This window comes from Pteronotus mesoamericanus, unplaced genomic scaffold, assembly GCF_021234165.1.
Source record: "Pteronotus mesoamericanus isolate MK-2021 breed Mesoamerican mustached bat unplaced genomic scaffold, CSHL_Meso_final scaffold_1186, whole genome shotgun sequence".
In the NCBI taxonomy this organism is placed as follows: domain Eukaryota; kingdom Metazoa; phylum Chordata; class Mammalia; order Chiroptera; family Mormoopidae; genus Pteronotus; species Pteronotus mesoamericanus.
The window spans coordinates 16166652-16184437 of record NW_026555302.1 but is presented as its reverse complement, the minus strand read 5'-3'; the positions used below and the strand labels follow the sequence as shown (position 1 = coordinate 16184437).

At 67.7% G+C, this 17786-nt stretch overlaps 2 protein-coding genes across 2 annotated transcripts; both read left to right on the top strand.

Annotated features, from left to right (window-relative positions):
* On the top strand, positions 1–5335 carry FCRLA (Fc receptor like A). The gene is made up of 5 exons (XM_054587846.1): positions 1–67; positions 3014–3196; positions 3475–3741; positions 4066–4350; positions 5025–5335. Exons 1-5 carry the CDS (start codon positions 1–3, stop codon positions 5324–5326), a joined length of 1104 nt encoding a protein of 367 aa, XP_054443821.1. The 3' UTR covers positions 5327–5335.
* Positions 5336–7982: 2647 nt separating this feature from the next.
* FCRLB (Fc receptor like B) lies at positions 7983–14239 on the top strand. Its single transcript, XM_054587607.1, is given in 9 exon segments — positions 7983–8013; positions 8275–8295; positions 8620–8874; positions 10159–10425; positions 10996–11271; positions 11456–11856; positions 11967–12024; positions 12136–12255; positions 14043–14239. Coding segments are annotated over 9 exon segments (1626 nt in total).
* The last annotated feature ends 3547 nt before the right edge of the window (positions 14240–17786 follow it).

The window sequence follows — 17786 nt, the reverse complement described above, 5'->3', positions numbered from 1 at the left end:
ATGGCACTGGGCAGCCATCGCACGGCCGGAGCCCGCTCGCCGCCTCCCGCACTCTGGGCGCTGCTGGGTGAGTAGCGGAGCGGCCGGCGCCGCTGGGCGCGCGGCGCTGGTCGGGGGAGGGCCCCCCGGGGGGACGGGGACGCCGTGGGCCTCCACCGACGCAGGGTGCGGGGGCCTGCACAGGGCACACACAAAGGAGTTCTGCGTTTCTGTAAATTCTTTTATCGAGTCTAGAGAGAGGGGAAGGGAGGGAGAAAGAGGGAGAGAACCATCGCTGTGGCCGAGACGCGGATCGGCTGCCTCGCGCACACAGCCCGGTGGGGCGCCCGAGGCCCAGCCGGGCTCGGCCCGAGCAGCACTTGAGCTGGGCCCCTTCGCTCTGCGGGATGACGCCCGAGCCACCGGGCCGCAGCGGCCAGGGCGCAGCAAGGAAGTCGGCCTGCGGGGCTGGAGGCTCTTTCTGAACATCGACGCCCCTCCGCCGGGCCGTCCCCGGCCCCTCGACGGGGCCGCCCTCTGTGGTGAAATCGCAGGCGTCTTCCCTTTTTGCAGACCAGTGTCGCCTGCCCTTGCTCTCCCCGCGTCCTCCTTGTCACTCCGGGCTCCCAGTCTGGCTGCGCCGGGTCCCTTTTGCCCAGGTGGCGACGTCCGTGTTGATGGTTCCTGCGCCGCTGGGCTTGGCTGCTGCTCACCTCGTCCCCCCTGCCCCCCCCCGTCCCCCGGTCTTGGCTCCGGGCCCCACGCACCTCGCCCCCCATCTGCCGCTCCACCCCTTTGGGCGGCTCCTCCGCGCCTCCCTGGAAGCCTGTCTTTCCCACGTGGCTTCCTTGCCTCCCTACGGCTCTCTCTCCCCTCGGTCTCCCCAGGGAGCGGATTTGTCGGCATCATTTTTACGGCCCCACCTGGGCCGCTGCGTCCTGACCCCCCGCTGCGCCCCACTCCCGCGTTCGAGCTTTGCGTGCAGATACCCAGCTTTGCACAAGACACGCCCACCTGCACATCCCCCAGGGGGCAGCGCCGGCTGGCTCTCCCTGTTCCATCCCGCACGTAGCCACCCGGCCCCCCAGGGCCTTGGGGACAAGCTGACTTCCCCCTGCTTGTGCCCTGGAGTCGGGCAGGTATCAGGTTGGGCGGCGTTTGCCTCCCGCACGGTCCCAGGCCGGCCCAGCGGCTTCCCAGCCGACCGCCCCATCTCAGTCCTGTGTCCTTGACACACGCTCTCGGGCCAGCGCCTGCCACGCTCCTCCTAATGACGCCAGGGTCCCCAGCCAGCCCGGCCGGGGGACCCCCGAAGCCTCGGCCGTCCCTCAGCCGGCAGCTGGTGCTCCAGGACACCCTGGCCGCCTGGCTCAGTGCCCTGATGCCAGACTCTCACCTGCCTCCCAGCTCTGCTCCCGCAGCCCCGTCCCCCTCTCGCCCCCAAACGTGCGGCGTCCCCGAGCCCTCAGCCTTGGTGGCACCTTCACCAGGACGCTGCCCGTGAACCCGCCTCTGCTCGCGTGGCCGCCTGACCCTCTTTCCCGCCCCCTCCTGCACAGTGTGCTCTCGGGCCGGCGCTCCACCCCGCTCCGGTTATCTGCAGGCGGGACAGGGGCTTTGGTGTCGTCTTTTAACCGCGTCTTACGCGGGTTCGAATTCTCTGCACCTGCGCTGTCCCCACACGGTAATGGTGCCGCATCCTTTCACTGAACGCAGAGACAGGACCAGGTGACTCGTGTGCGGCCAGACCCCAGACCGTCTGGCTTCCACCCTGTCTTCTAAGGACGGTGCCACTTTGGAAAAGCCACTCTTCATATCTCTGGGTGTGGTTTTCTTATTCACAAAGCGGCCGGCAGATGTGATGTTGAAAAAGGAGAAGGGGCTGAGTCCCTCAGAGCGGCAGCAGAGGAACCGAGAAGGGGCGGCGCGGGGGCCGGAGCTGCGAGGGGCGGCGGCACCTGGGCCTGATGTGGCGAGAACCAGGAACTAGAGAGAGGCCCCGTGAGGGGAAGTGACAAGGTCAAAGGAGCCCGTGCAGCCCGTGGGAGGGGAGAGGACGAGGGGAAGGGCGCCGGGAAGGGCGCAGTGAGGATGGGCACATGGCACGGGGGGCGGGGGCCCGAAGCGTCCTGCAGGCGCGAGACGCGGGGTCGCCGTGCCGGTCAGCCGCGGAGCCCAGAGGCAGGCGAGGAGATCCGGCGAGGAATCCGTAGCCCTGACTCTCAAACTGGGAGCCAAGGGGGCATCGCCCCCCAGCTACCGGGCCGGGAGTAGAGGGTTCGGGCAGAGAAGGGCTTGGGAAGGGACAGTGCAAGGGACAAGGACATCAGGGCCGAGGTGGCTGGAAAAGGAAGACCTGAAGGTGGGAGCGGGGGAGGAGGCGGCGCGGCCAGGAGCGGAGGGCTGTCGCGGGCACCGCGGCCGGAGGCCAAGAGCCAAGCGAACGCTGGGGCGGCGGGATCACGGGAGGGCGTCCCCGAGGAAGGCCTGGGGGCTGGAGTCGGCCAGGTCTGAGCGGCGTGGCAGAAAGAGCGCTGGTTCGGGTCTCAGACGTGCCTGACCTTCTCACTCCCTTCCCCACCCCTTTGAAACTCTGGGGAACTCAACCGCGTTCCCCAAGCCCGTCCCTTAAAGATTTGTAAACGGGGGGTGAACCCCACGCTGGGAAATCTTGGGACGATGAAGGGAGCAGGCGTGCGGAGGAGCCCGGCCTGTCAGGGTTAGAGCCGACCCCCGCCCCGCCCCGCGCCCGCCAGCTCTGGGGCCACCTGGCTGCCTGTGTCCGCGGCAGCCAGGAGTGATGTCGGCCAGCCGCCCCCCCCCCCCCCCCCCCCCCGCCGCCAGCCCCGCCCCGCCTCTTCCCGGGACCACCACGCCCTCCCTGAGCTCCCGGCACCCGGGGGTCACGTCAAAGGCCCTCTGAGGGGTCCACGGGGGCTGTTGACGAAATGGCGTCAGGGTCTCCCTGTTCTCACTCTAAACGGGGGGACCCCCAGAGGCAGGAGGAACCCCTTTTCTGTCCTCTTTCCCCAAGTCGCAGCGTCATTTTCTCGGCCGGCGCCTTCCTCGGCGGCCGGCTTCGAGGCCCCACAGTGCGAAGGGCCGGCCAGCACCCGGGACAGCGGCTGCCACGCCCACTGGACGGGCTCCAAGGAGGTGGACTTCCAGGCCCTGAGCTATGTCTTCAGCCGGCCGTTCCACCTGATTGTGTCCTACGGTGAGGTCCCGGGAGGGCTGACGGGTGCAGGCCCGCTCGGCGGCCTCCCCGCCCGCCCCCCCTGCCCGACCCCTTGCCCGCCGCCCCCTCGGGAAGGGGCCCCTGGGAAACTGGCATTGGCCGCGCCCCTCCTTCCGCATCCTCAGGCCAGGGTGCCACCAGGCCTAGACCCGGGAGCCGTAGCGGGGGCGGGGATCCCTGGGCCCTCAGAGGACGTCCCGGGGTCTGGCAGGCGCAGCTGGCGGAGGGAGACACTCAGCTCCTGCTTTGGGTCCCAGATTGGCTGATCCTGCAAGGCCCAGCCACCCCGATATTCGAGGGGGACCCGCTGGCTCTGCGCTGCCAGGCCTGGCAAGACTGGCCACTGACGCAGGTGACCTTCTACCGCGACGGCTCGGCTCTGGGCCCGCCGGGGCCGCGCCGGGAGCTCTCCATCGCCGCGGCGCGCGGGACAGACAGCGGGCACTACCACTGCAGCGCCATCCTCCGCGGCCCCGGGCCCGGGCGCCCGGAGACGGCCACCGCCATGGCGATCACAGTGCGGGGTGAGCGCGCGGGCGTGTGACTGGGTGGGGGGCAGACCGAGGGACCGGGCGCGCCTGTCACAGGAGGGGCAGGGCCGCCCCAGCTTTCCACTCGCCCCGGGTTGGAGCGTTCCGGCCCCTCTGTCCCACGCAGCCACGGTCCGCCAACGGGGCGCCTGGACTAGCGTCAGACTCGCCCGTCGCTGGGTCTGTGCGGTCCTGTGCGCGGGCAGAGGGAGGGCGCACAAGGTTCCCACGGAACCTTCCGGAGGCGGCTCGTTTGGAGGGAGAGCGTGACCGTCGGAGGCCTGAGCCCGGCCCCCTCCCCCACCCGTGTCCCCCCAGAACTGTTTCCAGCCCCAGCGCTCCGAGCCACGCCCTCGGCCCAGCCCCGGGAGGGAGGCCCGCTGACCCTGAGCTGCCAGACCAAGCTGGCCCCGCAGAGGTCGGCCGCCCGCCTCCTCTTCTCCTTCTACAAGGACGGCCGGGCCGTGCGTGGCCGGGGCCCGTCCCCGGAGCTGCAGCTGCCGGCGGCGTCCGAGGCCCAGGCCGGGGCCTACTGGTGCGAGGCCGCCACCGAGGACGGCCAGGTGTGGAAGCAGAGCCCCAGGCTGGAGGTCAGGGTGCAGGGTGAGTAGGCGTGTCTGTCCCTGTGTGCGAGGGGGGCCTGGACGGCCAGCCCCGGGCCGGGCGGGCGGGAGCAGGTTCGCAGAGGATGCAGAGGAGGCAGGGACCAGGAGCCCGGGTTCGAGGGGCTTCTCCCTCGGACACCGTGACGCTGCACCGGCCGGGGACCGAGCGGTCCCCAACCGGTGCCCTGGGCCTGATGCTCCCTCATGGGAAAGCCATGTCTACGTGGGGACGAGGTGTCTGCACCCCGACTCCCCCGGGAGCCCCACCGAGGAGGCCGCTCCTGACCCGAAATGCCCCCGGCGGGGGTGGGGGTGGACCGGGAGCCGTGTCGTGAGAAAAACAACGGAAAGGACGGGCGGGGCTCATCCTGAAGGGGAGGTGACCCGGGGCCTCCAGAGCATCCCCAAGTGCACAGCACGAGGAGTCGCATGAACGTCACGCCCGGCGGGGAGGCGGGGACGCCAGCCTGGGCCGGGGCCGGGGCCCCCACGCGGGGAGGACGCTCCTGTGCGGCCGAGGGGCCGAGCCTCAGGGTCGGGTTTGGGCCAGGGGTCCTGAGGGCTCGGCGGCCTGGGCCCCACAGCTGCGGTCGAGGGCGGGATGGGGAGCCACTGGGGCCGGGGCGAGGCTTCTGCGCTCACAGGTGTGTGTGTCTCTGCCCTGCCGCCCAGGTCCTGCGAGCTCTGTGGTGCCGCCCGCCTTGAACCTGCCTCCTCCAAAATCCTCAGCCCCAGGGACACCCGCTGTGAAGCCCCCCGGGCCCCCGCCTCCGCCGCCCAGCGCCTCCTCCGAGGGCCCCGGCCTCCCCTCTCCCCTGCAGGCGCCAGACCCCCACCTGCACCACCAGGTGGGCCTCCTCCTCAAGCAAATGCAGGATGTGAGAGCTCTCCTCGGCCACCTGGTCTTGGAGCTGAGGGACTTGTCCAGCCACCTGAAGTCGGGGGCCAGGAAGGGTCCTGCCAAACGCGCATGAGCCATTCCCTGCTGTGTTGCTCAGCCCCCAATAAACCGAGCTCTTGGCTCCCCCATTCTGTCTTGTCCTCGTGCACGGAGACGCCCCTCGGTTGTCCCGAGCCCTGCGAGAGCGCGGGGGCTGGACGCGCGCAGACAGGCTTGTGCCACGCGGCGTGCTCTCTCCCGGCGCGACCGCGCGGTCCTCCCCAGACCGGGGAGGGCCCTCGTCCCCAGAGTCTGGCGCCTGAAGAGGGGTTTAGCAAGACGTTGGGTGCGGCAGTCTCGACTGGCGACCCCCGCCCGCGCCGGGGACGCTTGGGTGCGTCCGCAGACCCCTGGGGTGTCAGTTCAGGGCGGGGGGTGCCACTCTCGTCTGGCGAGTAGAACACAGGGGCTGCTGACATCCGGTGAGACACGGAGCAGCCCCCACGGCGAAGGGTTCGCTGGCCCCAAACGTCCAGAGTGCCTAGCGGCAGCCTGGTGCCCAAGCAGGGTGAGGGGGGAGCTCTGCCTCTTCGACTCCCTCCCTCCATTCCAGCCTCGCCCAGCAAATCTCAGTTCATGCCACGCTGGCGTTTCGTGGCCTCTACTCCTGCCCGAGGCTGCGACCTGTCAGGTATATGCACAGGTCAGTGTCTCTGCCTAGAAAACAGTTGAGCACCCCTCCCCACAAGACGCAGCGGCAGCCGGAGCTCCCCGCGGGCTCCTCTGGACGCGGAGGCCCAAGGGCGCGGCAACAGTGCGGAGCTGCGGGGACTTAACGACTTTGTCTCCGAACTGTTTTTCTCTAAAAACACACATGAGTCTATCCGGGACCGAAGTAACGCTTTCCCCGTGCTCGGCCGACTCTGTCCGCTCTCAGGCGGTGGGAGGCAGCCGGCCAGGCCCCACGTGGCCTCTGCTCCGGGCCTCTGCACGCGGCCCCGGGCGGCCCCCGCGCACGAGCCCCGAACCCTGCTGTCATGTTTCCCACTTCCCCTTTCTTTGTGCTCATCGCTCTGGGCAGAGTTTTGACCCACAGAAATTTACAGAAGACGCGTCGGTGACGCTTCCACACAAGCCACCAAGAAACACGGGCATGGGCCCCGGCCAGGGGGCTCCGCAGGGAGGAGCGTCGTCCCGCACGCCAAGGCTGCGGGTTCCATCCCGTCAGGCAGGACACATGCAGGACCCATGCAGGACCAACCCGTGAGCGCGTCGCTACGTGGAACGATGGTCCACATTTCTCCCTCTTCCTCTCTCCCTTCCTCTCTCTCTCTCTCCAATCAGTTTTAAACAAAACAAGGGAATGGGCTCACTCTGGATGTCCAAGAGCCCTGTCAGGGGCTTGGAGGTTTTTTTTTTGGGGGGGGGGGCCTGTGTGCTTTGTGACGTTGGGGCACAGCCAGATCTCCCGGGGGATCTGGGGGAGGGGCTGAGCTCCGTGCTGAGCGGTGAGAAGCCAGGGAGAGGCAGCTGGTGCGGGCGAGGGCCGCGCAGTGTGGCTGTCACATTCTCGTCACAGAGGAGGCGCCTGGCCAGGGCCGGGCTAGGCCGGTGGGGAGAGCTGCGGGGAGCCCACGCTGGCCCGGGGGCGGGGGCCAGGCAGGATCGGGGTGCAGCCCCGGCCGGCAGGTCGCGGTCTCCGCTCCCCGCTGCCGCCCCGCCCCCGGCCCCCGGTCCCACCACGCCCTGCTCTGCAGATCCCGTGGCACCGTCTCTCATCAAAAGCCGCCCTCCAACAGGGTCAGAAGTGGCTCCCAGGATCGAAACGACCAATCACATTTTCTTAAGAGGCCTTTGCGTTTGGAACGAGGAATGGCCCCCTTGAGAGACACTCGGAGGGGGTTCTCAGAGTGGAGCCTTGGACGTCCCCAAGCAAGAGGGGAGGGGACGGTTTTCAACAGAGTGGGCGTGGTCTGGTAGCCCCCCTCCTGCCAGGGTTCCCAGGGACGGAGGTGCCCCGTTCTGATGGCCGCAGGTGGGGACAGGACACTGTCCAAGGAGACATACTATCAGGCTGGAAAATTCATTAAGTATTTACCCGAGAACGCAGGCTCCCCATTGCTCAGGCCAGGACCACGTGGCTTGGGGAGAAGTGGGAGCCGGAGCCGAAGCGTCTCTCAGGGGCTGGTGTGGGGACTTCTGCGCCGTGGGTAAGGGGCGCCGGCCGGCGTGGCCGGGGTGGCGGTGCAGGGGCGGGCGTGTGGAGGGGCCACCGGGCGAGGTGGCTGCGGTGGGGGGGAAAGAAGAGGCTTCGGCAAGGGAGAGACAAGGGGAAGCTCACTGGGTCACGTCTTCCCGTCGGCCGCTCCAAGGGAGGTGTGAGCCCTGGGCGCAGGGGACCCGGCGGCCCCCTCGCGAGGCCGCACACCGGTGCCTGTCCTCAGGGGGTGAGCCCTGGGCCAGCCCGCGGGCCGGGGCGCTGTGTCTTCCTCAGCGGAGGCTCTCGGGGCCCGCGGGGGGGTGGGGGCAGGGCCATGGGCAGGGCCTGGGGCTGGCCTGAGACGTGAGCCCCGGGGCGGGGGCGGCGGAGCGCCTGGGGGTTGGCGCCTAGCAGACTGTCTCCTGCTCCCCACAGCCCACCGGCAGCAGGGAGGCTGCGGGTGCTCAGGGGTCAGCGCCTGCCCCTTCTCTGCCCCCCCGTCCCCAGGCAGCCTCTCTATTGCTGCGCAGCGGCTGCAGGCAGCTCTGCCATGTGGGCGCTGGCGGCCCTCCTGCTTCTGGGTGAGTCCGCAAGGAGGCAGCGGGCGTGGGGCGTGGGCAGCGCCCGTGTGTGCCCGCCGGTGGGGGGGGGGGTTCGCGGCCCTCGACTCCAGACAGCTCATTTTCCTGGAGGGAGAAGGAGGAGGGGCTTTCCAGAGCTGGGGAAACTGAGGCAGAAGGAAAGCAGGACTGGGCTCCTGGTGAGTCCCCGCTGTGGTCAGGCCAGCCCTTTGCCGTGCGCCTCCCGCATCCTCCTCCTCCTCCTCTAATTCTCTTTCGCAGCTCCGGGCAGTGGACAAGCTGGTGAGCCCCACACCCCCTTCGCCCCAGTTCCGACACCTTTCCCGTCAACCCCAGAGTGACCTGCTTGGGCCCCACCCCTCGGCGGCGCGGGGAGCGTGGCTTTCCCCACAGGGCCACCGCGCCCGTGACTCAGCTCGCCCGCAGGCGCGCACGCCCGGGGCGACAGGGGGCGGCCCCACGTGGCCTCGCTCCTGGGGGGAGGGGTCAGCGACGCGGGCCAGCTCCCGCACGCCGGGGCGTCCCGAGGTCTCCCGAGCTCACCGCACGCCTCTGGGAGCCTCACCGCGCCGTCTTCCCCGCGTGGCCCCTCCCCCACGCTCCCAGCGGCCCTGGAGAAGCCCACGCTGTCCCTGCAGCCGCCCTGGACCACCATCTTCAAGGGAGAGCGGGTGACCCTGCGCTGTGACGGGCACCACCCTCTGGTGATGGAGATCCGGCCGGTCAGCACCCTCTGGTACCTGGGCCACCTGCTGCTGCCCTCGCATGGGAGGAGCATCGAGGTGCAGACCCCCGGGGCCTACCGGTGCCAGACCCGCGGGGCGCCCGTCAGCGACCCCGTCCACCTCTCTGTGTCCAATGGTGAGCGTCTGCGCGGGGTGGGCGCGGGGAGCCGCACATGGCTCCTCTGGTGGCCCTGGCTGTCCTGGGAGAGGGGACGCTGGCCCATGCCCACGGGGGCGGGAAAGGGGGGCCTTCCTTGAGTCTCCGCGATGGCAGGGCGGCGTGTGACACCGCGTGAGAGACGCAGGGAAGCTTGCCCGTCCCCGCGGTCCTCTCGCCCTCCTGCCACAGTGGGGGGCCCACAAACGCCGCTGTTAGTTTGTGAGACTAACTCCGAAGAGCAGAGGCGCTAAGGAGCCGGGACACTGGTCAGGGAGCCGGGGGAGGGGCCGGGGGGGGCGGGCAGAGCAAGGCGGCCTGGGCCCCGGCAGGCCCTGCTGCTGCGGGACCACTCGAGGCTGCCGCTCCTCCGTGCCTGCCATCGCAAGCAGGACAGTGACCTCCCCCGGTGGCTGTGACGGCCAAAAAGGAATCCCAAGTTGTTGAAGCAAAAAGGCAGCAGCTGGAGAGAGAAGCCGGCCCCGGGGATGTTACGGGATGAGAGAAAGAGCAAAAATGCGTTCACCAGGGCCCAGGGCTGGCTACTGGCAGGGAGCAGCTGGTCAGCGGGCCCCGTGGGCCCCGGGTGCGCTCAGGACTTAGGGACCGTCACGCAGACCGGCACCGACACACATGTCACACCCGCGCTCTGCGCTCCTTGGTCGGAAGCGCAGTAAGTGCGGGTTAGGCACTGGCCTCGATCCACTGCGGCTGCTGCCTGCAGACCCAAGAGCACGACCGAGCCGCGGCAGGTGCTGGCAGAGTGTGTCTCTGTGCACAAACCCGTCCGTTATGGGGCTCCGTCCGCGCTGGTAACGGGGCGCTGTGGGAGGGGCCCCGGGCATCGGGGGTCAGGGGGCCTCCTGCAGGAGACAGGGTCTTGGCCCAGACCTGCAGGAGGAATGGGCCTCGACTGGGCGGGAGGGGGGAGCAGCAGGCACCAGGCTCCGGGCTCCGAGGGCCCAGCTTCCCCGGGCTTGCCTGCACCCCAGCGGCCGCAGGGAGGTCAAGCAGCCAGGGCGGGGGAAGGGAAGCAGAGGACAGGCGGGCAGGCCCTGCGCGTCCTGGGACGGTCGACCCGGACTCTGGGGGGCATTCCTCTTTGAGGCTGGAACCAAGTCATAAGCATCTTGGTCCCCACGCCTCCCCTGCTACCTGCCTGCTGCTTGGCACATGGCCTCAGAGGGGAAGGAGAGCAGCCGGGGGCGCAACCTGGAGGCGGGCAGAGCGGGACCCCAGGGCCCTCTGTGGTGGCTGTTGTAGACTGGCTGATCCTGCAAGTGCCCTATGAGGTGGTGTTCGAGGGCGAGCCGCTGGTCCTGCGCTGCCGCGGCTGGTACGACAAGGTAGTGTACAAGCTGCACTACTACCGCGATGGCCAGGCCGTGCGCTACTTCCAATCCAGCGCCAACTACACGGTGCCGCAGGCGCGCGCCAGCGACAGCGGCCGCTACCAGTGCTCCGGCACCATGCGCATCCCCGTGGAGAGCGCGCCCATGTTTTCTGCCAAGGTGGCCGTGACCGTGCAAGGTGCGGAGGCGGGGGTCCGGGGGCGGGGCGAGCGAGCCCGGGGTGTGGTGGAGGACGGGGGTGGGGGGGGGAGGGGAAGGATTCCGGGTCAGGGACCAGGCCGAGAAAGGAGGGGCTGCAGAGGGTCAGGTAGCTGCTGTGGGGCCGTCTCTCTGGTAGACCAGGTGCACTTTCCTCGCCTGTCCCGCAGGGAAGGCGCACTTGACCTGCACCCTGGGTGGGGGCAGCGGCCCTCCCCCCAAGAACTACAAGCACCCCGGCTCTTGCTCCAAGTGGGGGCCCCTCATAGGGGGCGGTGGCCGTGGAGGGGATCCCTGGTGGACTCCGGGCAGGGCGGGCGCCGTGATCCCTTCCACGGCAGAGCCCAAGCTGGGTATCCCTTCCCTCGTGGGCTCTTTGCCACATTTCAGAAGCCTTTCCTCCCACCCGCTCTTTGGTCTCCCGGTGGACGAGGAGCCCTTGCGGGACACCAGACGGAGAGCGGGGTTGGGGGCCGTGGACCGTGCGCCCTGGCTCCCAAGACGCGGGCTCCGGCCTCACACGCGCGCTCCGCCCGCGCCGCCTCCGCAGAGCTGTTCCCGGCGCCGGTGCTGAAGGTGGCGGGCCGCGCGGAGGCCGGCGGGGTGGTCGTGCGCTGCGAGACGCGCCTGCACCCGCGGAAGAGCGCGGTGCCCCTGCAGTTCGCCTTCTACAAGTACAGCCGCGCCGTGCGCCGCTTCGACTGGGGCGCCGAGTACAGGGTCCCCGAGTCCGAGGCCGACGAGCTGGAGTCCCACTGGTGCGAGGCGGCCACCGCCTCCCGCAGCGTCCGGAAACGCAGCGCGTGGCTGCAGCTTCCGGGGCGCGGTGAGTGAGCGTGCGCCCCCAGCACGCGCCCCGCACCCCACCCCGTGTCTCCCCAGCCCCCTCCGGTCGCCCGCCCCGCCGTCCCCTCCACCCCACCGTCCCCTCCACCCCACCCCCGCTCTCGCTGCTTCCGGGCTGGCTCCCTCCCTCGCTCCAGCCCGCGCCCCGCGCTGTGCGTCCACAGGGCCACCCCGGGACACGTCCACCGACGCCCCGGGCCCGCAGGCCCCACCCTTGGCGCCTGGGAACAAGCCGCTTTCCTTCCGAAAACCGCTGGTGTCCACGTCAGTCCCTTTGGTCACCTCTGTCCCCAATGCCACCCCAGCCGGGCGGCGGGTCCCGGCCGGCAGAGCCCCCAGCGCTGCGCCCGCTGTCTGCGCTACGCAGAAGCCCATGGAACAGTCGGCCGGGGCCCTGCAACCGGACGTGGACCTGCTGCTCCGAGAAATGCGGCTGCTCCAGGGCCTCCTGAGCCGGGTGGTCCGGGACAGGAAGGGCCCTCAGGCCTCCCCTGAGCCCAGGGCAGCACCCCAAACCCCCACGGCCCATGAGGCTGAGACCCGGGGAGCCGCGGAGACCGGCGCTGTAGGGCGCTGAGGGGTGGCTGTGTACCCCTTTCAGGCCCGTCTGTCCCACCCCCGCCTTCCTGTCACCTGAGATCTGTACGTGGCCTTTGTGTTCCGTGGTTTTTTCAGAATCGCATAAAGTGTGGTGGCCACAGTCCAGCCTCCACAGCATATTTGCGGTGCAACCGTAAGGTCTCCATCTGATCTCTTTCTTCCGCGTTCGGGAAGGAAGCGGAGACCCGACGTTTACTGCGAGGTGGACGTCTGGAAGGGCATCTAGACGCCCCTGGCTTTCCAGGTAGCCCACCCAGGGCCGACCTCAGCACAAGCAAGGTCACTGGGGTTGAGGTCCCTCAGGAGACGGAGCCTTCCGGGGTGTGCTAGGGTCAGGCTGTGATCTTTGATCATTTAATGCTGGGTTTGAGAAGGCTGTCCGTTCTATTTCTGACTGGTTTATGCCCTGAAAGTTCTGGGCTCGATTTCGTCTTGGAGACCGAAAGGTACCCGTGTGGGCCTCCCGCACCCAGGGCTATAAGGGTCCGCGGGGCACGCCCCATGGGATGGGCATCCTGTCTGTCCGAGGCGGCCGGCCGGCCGCGCGCATGTCAGCCGGGAGTCAGCCAGCGGGCCCACGGCCTCCAGAAACGCCGCTGAAGGAAGTTTAAGACAAATCCTCCAAACTGCGGAATTCTAGTTCTGAAGCAGTTTTTTACTTCCAGAAGAGCCACTGCAACACCAGCACGCCGGGCCACGCCCCACCCTGCGGGGTGACGTCCCTGTCACCTGAGGGGAAAAAGCAGGAGGCCGTCCCCTGCAGTCCTAGGGTGTCTCCCTGCGGGGGGCCCGTCCGCCTTCGGGAGTCCCCCCCATTCCCTGCAGGGCTGGCGCTCAGCAGTGTCTGTTCTCACTGGGCCCCCGCGCCCTCCCTCGGCGCCTGTCCCGTGGGACCGGCAGCAACGCTGTCCTCTTCACTTGAACTTGATAGCTACGCAGGCACAGCCCGATTTCCCGTGTTCTGGGAGCAACTAACCAGAAAAGCACCCTGTCCTTCATCACACTCTTCTCGGCCTTGTTCTTCCCGCTGCTCCCGCGTGGCTGGAGTGACAGGGGGGCGGGGCCCCAGGATTCCAGTGTCGTGAGCATGTGCGGAGCTGGGCGGGCAAGCAAGACGCCGCCACGTGGTGGCTGGGAACGGGCTGAGGACGCCGCTGTTTCCACGGAGACAGGAGGGACCCCAGTGTGTGTGTAGGACCAGCAGTAATTGGGAGCGGCTGGGGAACTGCGGGCGCCTGCAAGGGTGGGGGTGTCCCGGAGAAGGTGACGGGAGAAGCTCGCAGGCCGCAGGAGGGGACCCGGGCCGCGAGGTCGTGTGGGGAAGCCCTCGCACCTGTGGGTATTCAGGGCAGGGACCTGGAAGCCCCCTTTGCTGGGACCAGTGAGCCTGGCTGGAGGGTACGCCCGTTTTCCATGAGAAAAGGACGGAAGGGCCGGGCCTCAGCGGGCACCTGCTTATCGCTGAGAAGGTCAGCCCGGGCCCCGGGGCGCGGTCCTGGGTGCTGGGCGCCCGGGGTCTGCCGCTCGGATGGCCGGCTCCCCTGTGCGGTCCGTCTCGCTCCGGAGCGCCCCGCCCCCAGCGAGCCCCGCGTTGCCGACCCCGCCGCCCACCTTCCTGCGGACTCGGTTCCCCGCCTCCCCAGGCTCCAGCCACTGCCCCCTGCCCCCCCCACACACACTGCACACAGGAAGGGATTAGCATTAGCACCGCGAGGCTTAGCCATCGAAGGATCTCCTTGTAGAAAAATCAGTCGGACATTTTGTAAGACAGACAAAAAGCCAACTAGACCCTCCCGAGAGAGCCAAGGGGGCCGGCTGGCCCGCCCGGCACCCTTCCCGCCCCACCTGCCTCCGGTTAGAAGCGGGGTGTGGGCGGGGACTCGTGAGGGCTGATGGGTGAGAATGAAGACCATTCCCGACCCAGCTTTCCCGTGAGCGTGCGTGGGGGGCGATGTTGGCCTCTGTGCCCTCCGGACCCCACTGCCTTTGAGCCCCCAGCTCTGCTAGACCACAACTGCCCTGCGAGGCCTGCACGGGCCCTGCTCCTCTGGGGGAAAAGCCCTCACCCAGCATCAGGCGCAGGCTCCAGCCTGAGCTTAGGGAGCGGAAGGCGGGCCAGGCCAGGTGCGCCTCGGGCTCGCTCCCGAGCAGCCAGGGCAGCCGCACAAGCCGGGGGCTGCGGGGAAGCTGCTGCCGCCCAGTCCCACACCCTGAGTCTGAGGGTGTCCATGCCGGAGGCGGACGAGGAGCCCATGTCCTCGGAGAGCAGAGAAGGGCTTGGCGAGTCCCCAGCCCCAGCCTCCCCGCCTCACTCCGTGCTGCCCGCCAGTGGCGGCTTCTTGCCTTGACTTTGCTCGGCGGAAGGAGGGAGCTCTTTCGGCTCTGCACCGCGGACTTTTCTCCAGGGCGTGGGCCAGTCCTCCGGGATACAGCCCACGCTCTGTCGCACGGCACCCAGAGCCTGTCCGCCCTGTGCCCGGGCCACGGGCTCTCCGCCTGGCACTCCAGCCTCCTGCTCGCCGCGGGATCTGCCCCTCCCGGGGGGCTGGCTGGGCCCCCGGCGCCCAAGCTTCCTCGTGTGCAGTCCGAGGGAAAGACAGACGCGTAAGCAGACCCTTCCATTGATTACGGCTTAAGCTTAGAAGCACAGAGAAGAGGCAAGTTGCTGTTTGCCAGGCCCTACGGACGGGTGCATGGATGTTCCTGAAACGTTTGAAGGTGCGGGCAGTGAGTCTCCCCACAGCTCCCTCCTTACGTCTACATCCTTGGGCACCATGTGCGCATCCTGTGGGACAGACTGTCAAGTTACCCCTCAAAGGGATTTAACAATGTGCACGACTGCACGAGAGAGCTTGCCTCACCCCCCCTCTTTGGGGACAGGATCATCGCTTTTAGTTCTATCTATTTACTTATGAGAGGGGGAGAGGGAGAGAGAGAGAGTGGTTTGTTGTTCCACTCACTTGCGCATTCGTTGCTTGGTCCTTGCACATGCCCTGACCCGGGATCGCTGTTCTGACCACTGAGCCGACCGGCCAGGCCCCCTTTTCACTCGCCCCGTTGAGGGCCCCCCCCCGATGGCATCGCACCCTGGTGTGGAGCAGTGGCCGGCAGCCGTTGCAGGGCCCGCCCGCCCGTCTGTCCTCTTGGGCCCCTGCCCCGCGGGCCCCCGGGGAACGCGCTGCCGACCACTGTCCGGGGGAGCTCTCACCCGTGGCCCCATTATCCCAGTTCTTCACCCACTTCCACGGACCACGTGTAACGTGTGCTGTGGTTCACCTGTCCTGTTTACCGTGTCCTGCGGTCACAACGCCTGCAAAGACCGCTGGTGCCCATGCCGACGTCCCATCCTTAATGACAGGTGGACATCCTGACTCAGCTAACAAACGCCTGAGGGCAAAGAGAGGGTGCCGCGCACTTGAGTCTTTTTCGGTTCAGAGGAGCCGATCTCATTATGGCGACATGGGAGGGGACCATTGTCCCAGCGTCAACGGTAAACATGCCCCCAACGCAGCCCACGTGTGACGGCCGCGTTAAGCCGCCTTGGACCTGGAGGTGGGAGAGGGCGGAGGTCAGGCCCCTGGCTCGGGGGGCAAGAGCCTGGGGTTCCAATGCCGCTTCTGTGACTCGCCAGCTGTGTAGCCGTGGGCAGGGCACGCAGCCTCCCAAGTTCTGTCTCCGTGGTGGCAGACGCAGGGCGCAGCGGCGAAGGGGACTCTGGGAAGGGAAAAACGCGACCGAGTAACGCTTTTCACCAGGTCCTTCCGGCTTAATTAGAAATAGAATTTTTACAACTCCTCCCGCAGCCTTACCTGTGCACGAAAAGGAGAGAAGAGAAATCAGTTGGGGAAGGTATTCCCAGAACTCCTTCGCTTTCAGTCTGACCTTTCTGAATCACTTCTCAGCCCACGTTTATCAGCATCCAAGGGTCCCTACCCTTGCGACACTTGTCCTAGGAAGGGCAAAGGGCCAGGGCAATACAGCCTTTCCGACAAGTTTCTTAGAAGCAGCTGTGATTATTACATTGTTGCCAGATTTGAAGCTGACTTCGCAGTTCAGGGGAGCTGGCTCACTGTTTCAGGAATGTTGCTAAATGTGTCTGATTCAACCCACCCCACCTCTGACCACAGATGGCAAGTATCAGCGTCACCCGCTGTCTCTGGAAATTTCTGGGTGGCTCTGGCAACGGGAAGTCCTTCCTTACACACAATGAGGCCAGGGACTTCATTGTGACACGTGCCCCCACTGCTGCTTCCCAGGTTGTGACGGGAACCAGCCTAAGTCCTGGTGCTCTTGTCTGTCCGTGCACAGACGCCGCCGAGGAGCTGTTTAGTTTTCCAGGAAGACGGAGGTTCCTTCTCGCTGCTTTCTCCCAGCCAGAGTGCCTGACTGTTCTCCTTCCGAGTTCCCTGTCCGTCCGGCCCTTCGCCCCCTGTAGCTCCGCGTTGGGCCTGAGGTGTGGGGCCCACGTCGGCCGCCGCTCCCCTGAGGCAGGAAAGCAGGGTTTTATTTTTATTTGTCACAATTAAGCAGCTGTACTTGGAACAGGATGTCGAAGGTGATATTTCATGACGGGAAAGACATGAAGCTCGGAAGCGAGATCGTCACCAGCAGAGTTTGCACAGGAAAGGCGGGGTCTCGCCCTTGGCGTTGGACTTTGCGGTCACAACGAGGGGGGGAAAGGGTCAGCGTGGGGAGAGGAGAGAGGCCTCAGAGGAGGTTTCTTTGTCACAAAGTGAGTCCCCATCGCAGCCCCCATCCTAGTGGGCAGGTGCCTAAAGAGGGAGAGGGGAGGGCTGGGAGGTGTCCCTGTATCGGGGAGACCCAGGGAAGGGGGCTCAACTCACACCTGGGGGAGCAGAGGCCGTGGGATGGGGGGCCTGTGTGGGGTCAGCCCGAGCCCAGAATGTCCGGGGTCAGCCAGGCGCGTGCGTGTTGGTGGTCCATGTAGGACGGAGCTGTCCCAGGCCTGTCTTAGGTCCCACACAGCAAGACCACCAGGGCGGGCAGAAACAGGTGCCCAGAAGCAGGGTGCCTGGAGCTGAAGGAGGGGGTGCAGCAGGCACCTGGAAGAGACGCGTCCGCCCTGAGCGCGGGACAGAGGACAGCAGTCCCAAAGAGCAGCCCCTGAGGTCCACAGCAGCGCCCAGCAGAGACAGTGGGCCCTGGCCACCTGCCTGGCTTGGCAGGCGGAAAGCTGCCCAGCCAAGCGAGACCTAGCTGTTCCCTCCCCTGGTGCCCTCCCTTCCCCCTTCCCCCTTCCCCCTCCTGAGGCTTCCGTGGGGAGCAAAGGAAGCAGATGCAAATAAGAGGGGAGAGTGGGGGGGGGTAGAGAGAGACACACAGAGATGCACACACGCACACACACACAGAAAGGGGGGAGGGGGAGGTCAAACTCCTCCCCCAAGTTGGGACCTCGGCTGCGCTGGCCGAGGAGGACCGGCCGAGGGGGCCGAGGGTGTCTCTGGGCGGCAGGGCAGGGCAGGTCTGCGTGATGAAGGGGAGCCGGCCTCCCAGAACCGGAGCCTGGCCCCGGGGCCTCGGCCGGTGCTGCCCAGAGCAACTCCTCAGCCGGTTTCCAGAAGCTACCGAGGCCTCCCAGGCACAGTTGCTCTCGGCCCCGTGTGCCGTGCAGGGCTTCGGGCACCCGGCGGCACAGGGTCCATGCGCCTCAGCTGCTGCAGTTCGGGGAGCGAGTAAGAGGCTGAGGTGGGCGCAGACCAGCCCCCGCCACCAGACGGGAGAGGGTGCGTCCGAGAGGTTCGCCGCTGCGGCCGGCCTGGGGGCCCCGTCCGACCTGGTCACCGCGGAGGCTGGGAGGTGGGGCGCCCCAGAGGAGCCGCGGGGCGGTGGCGGGGGGTGGAGACAGGCGCCGGGGGGCGTGGGGTTCGCGTGGCC

Coding starts and splice junctions, on each gene's coding strand:
- FCRLA (XM_054587846.1), top strand. CDS start 1: ATGGCACTGGGCAGCCATCGCACGGCCGGAGCCCGCTCGCCGCCTCCC. Junction 68..3,013: donor CGCACTCTGGGCGCTGCTGG/GTGAGTAGCGGA, acceptor TCTTTCCCCAAG/TCGCAGCGTCATTTTCTCGG. Junction 3,197..3,474: donor CCACCTGATTGTGTCCTACG/GTGAGGTCCCGG, acceptor TTTGGGTCCCAG/ATTGGCTGATCCTGCAAGGC.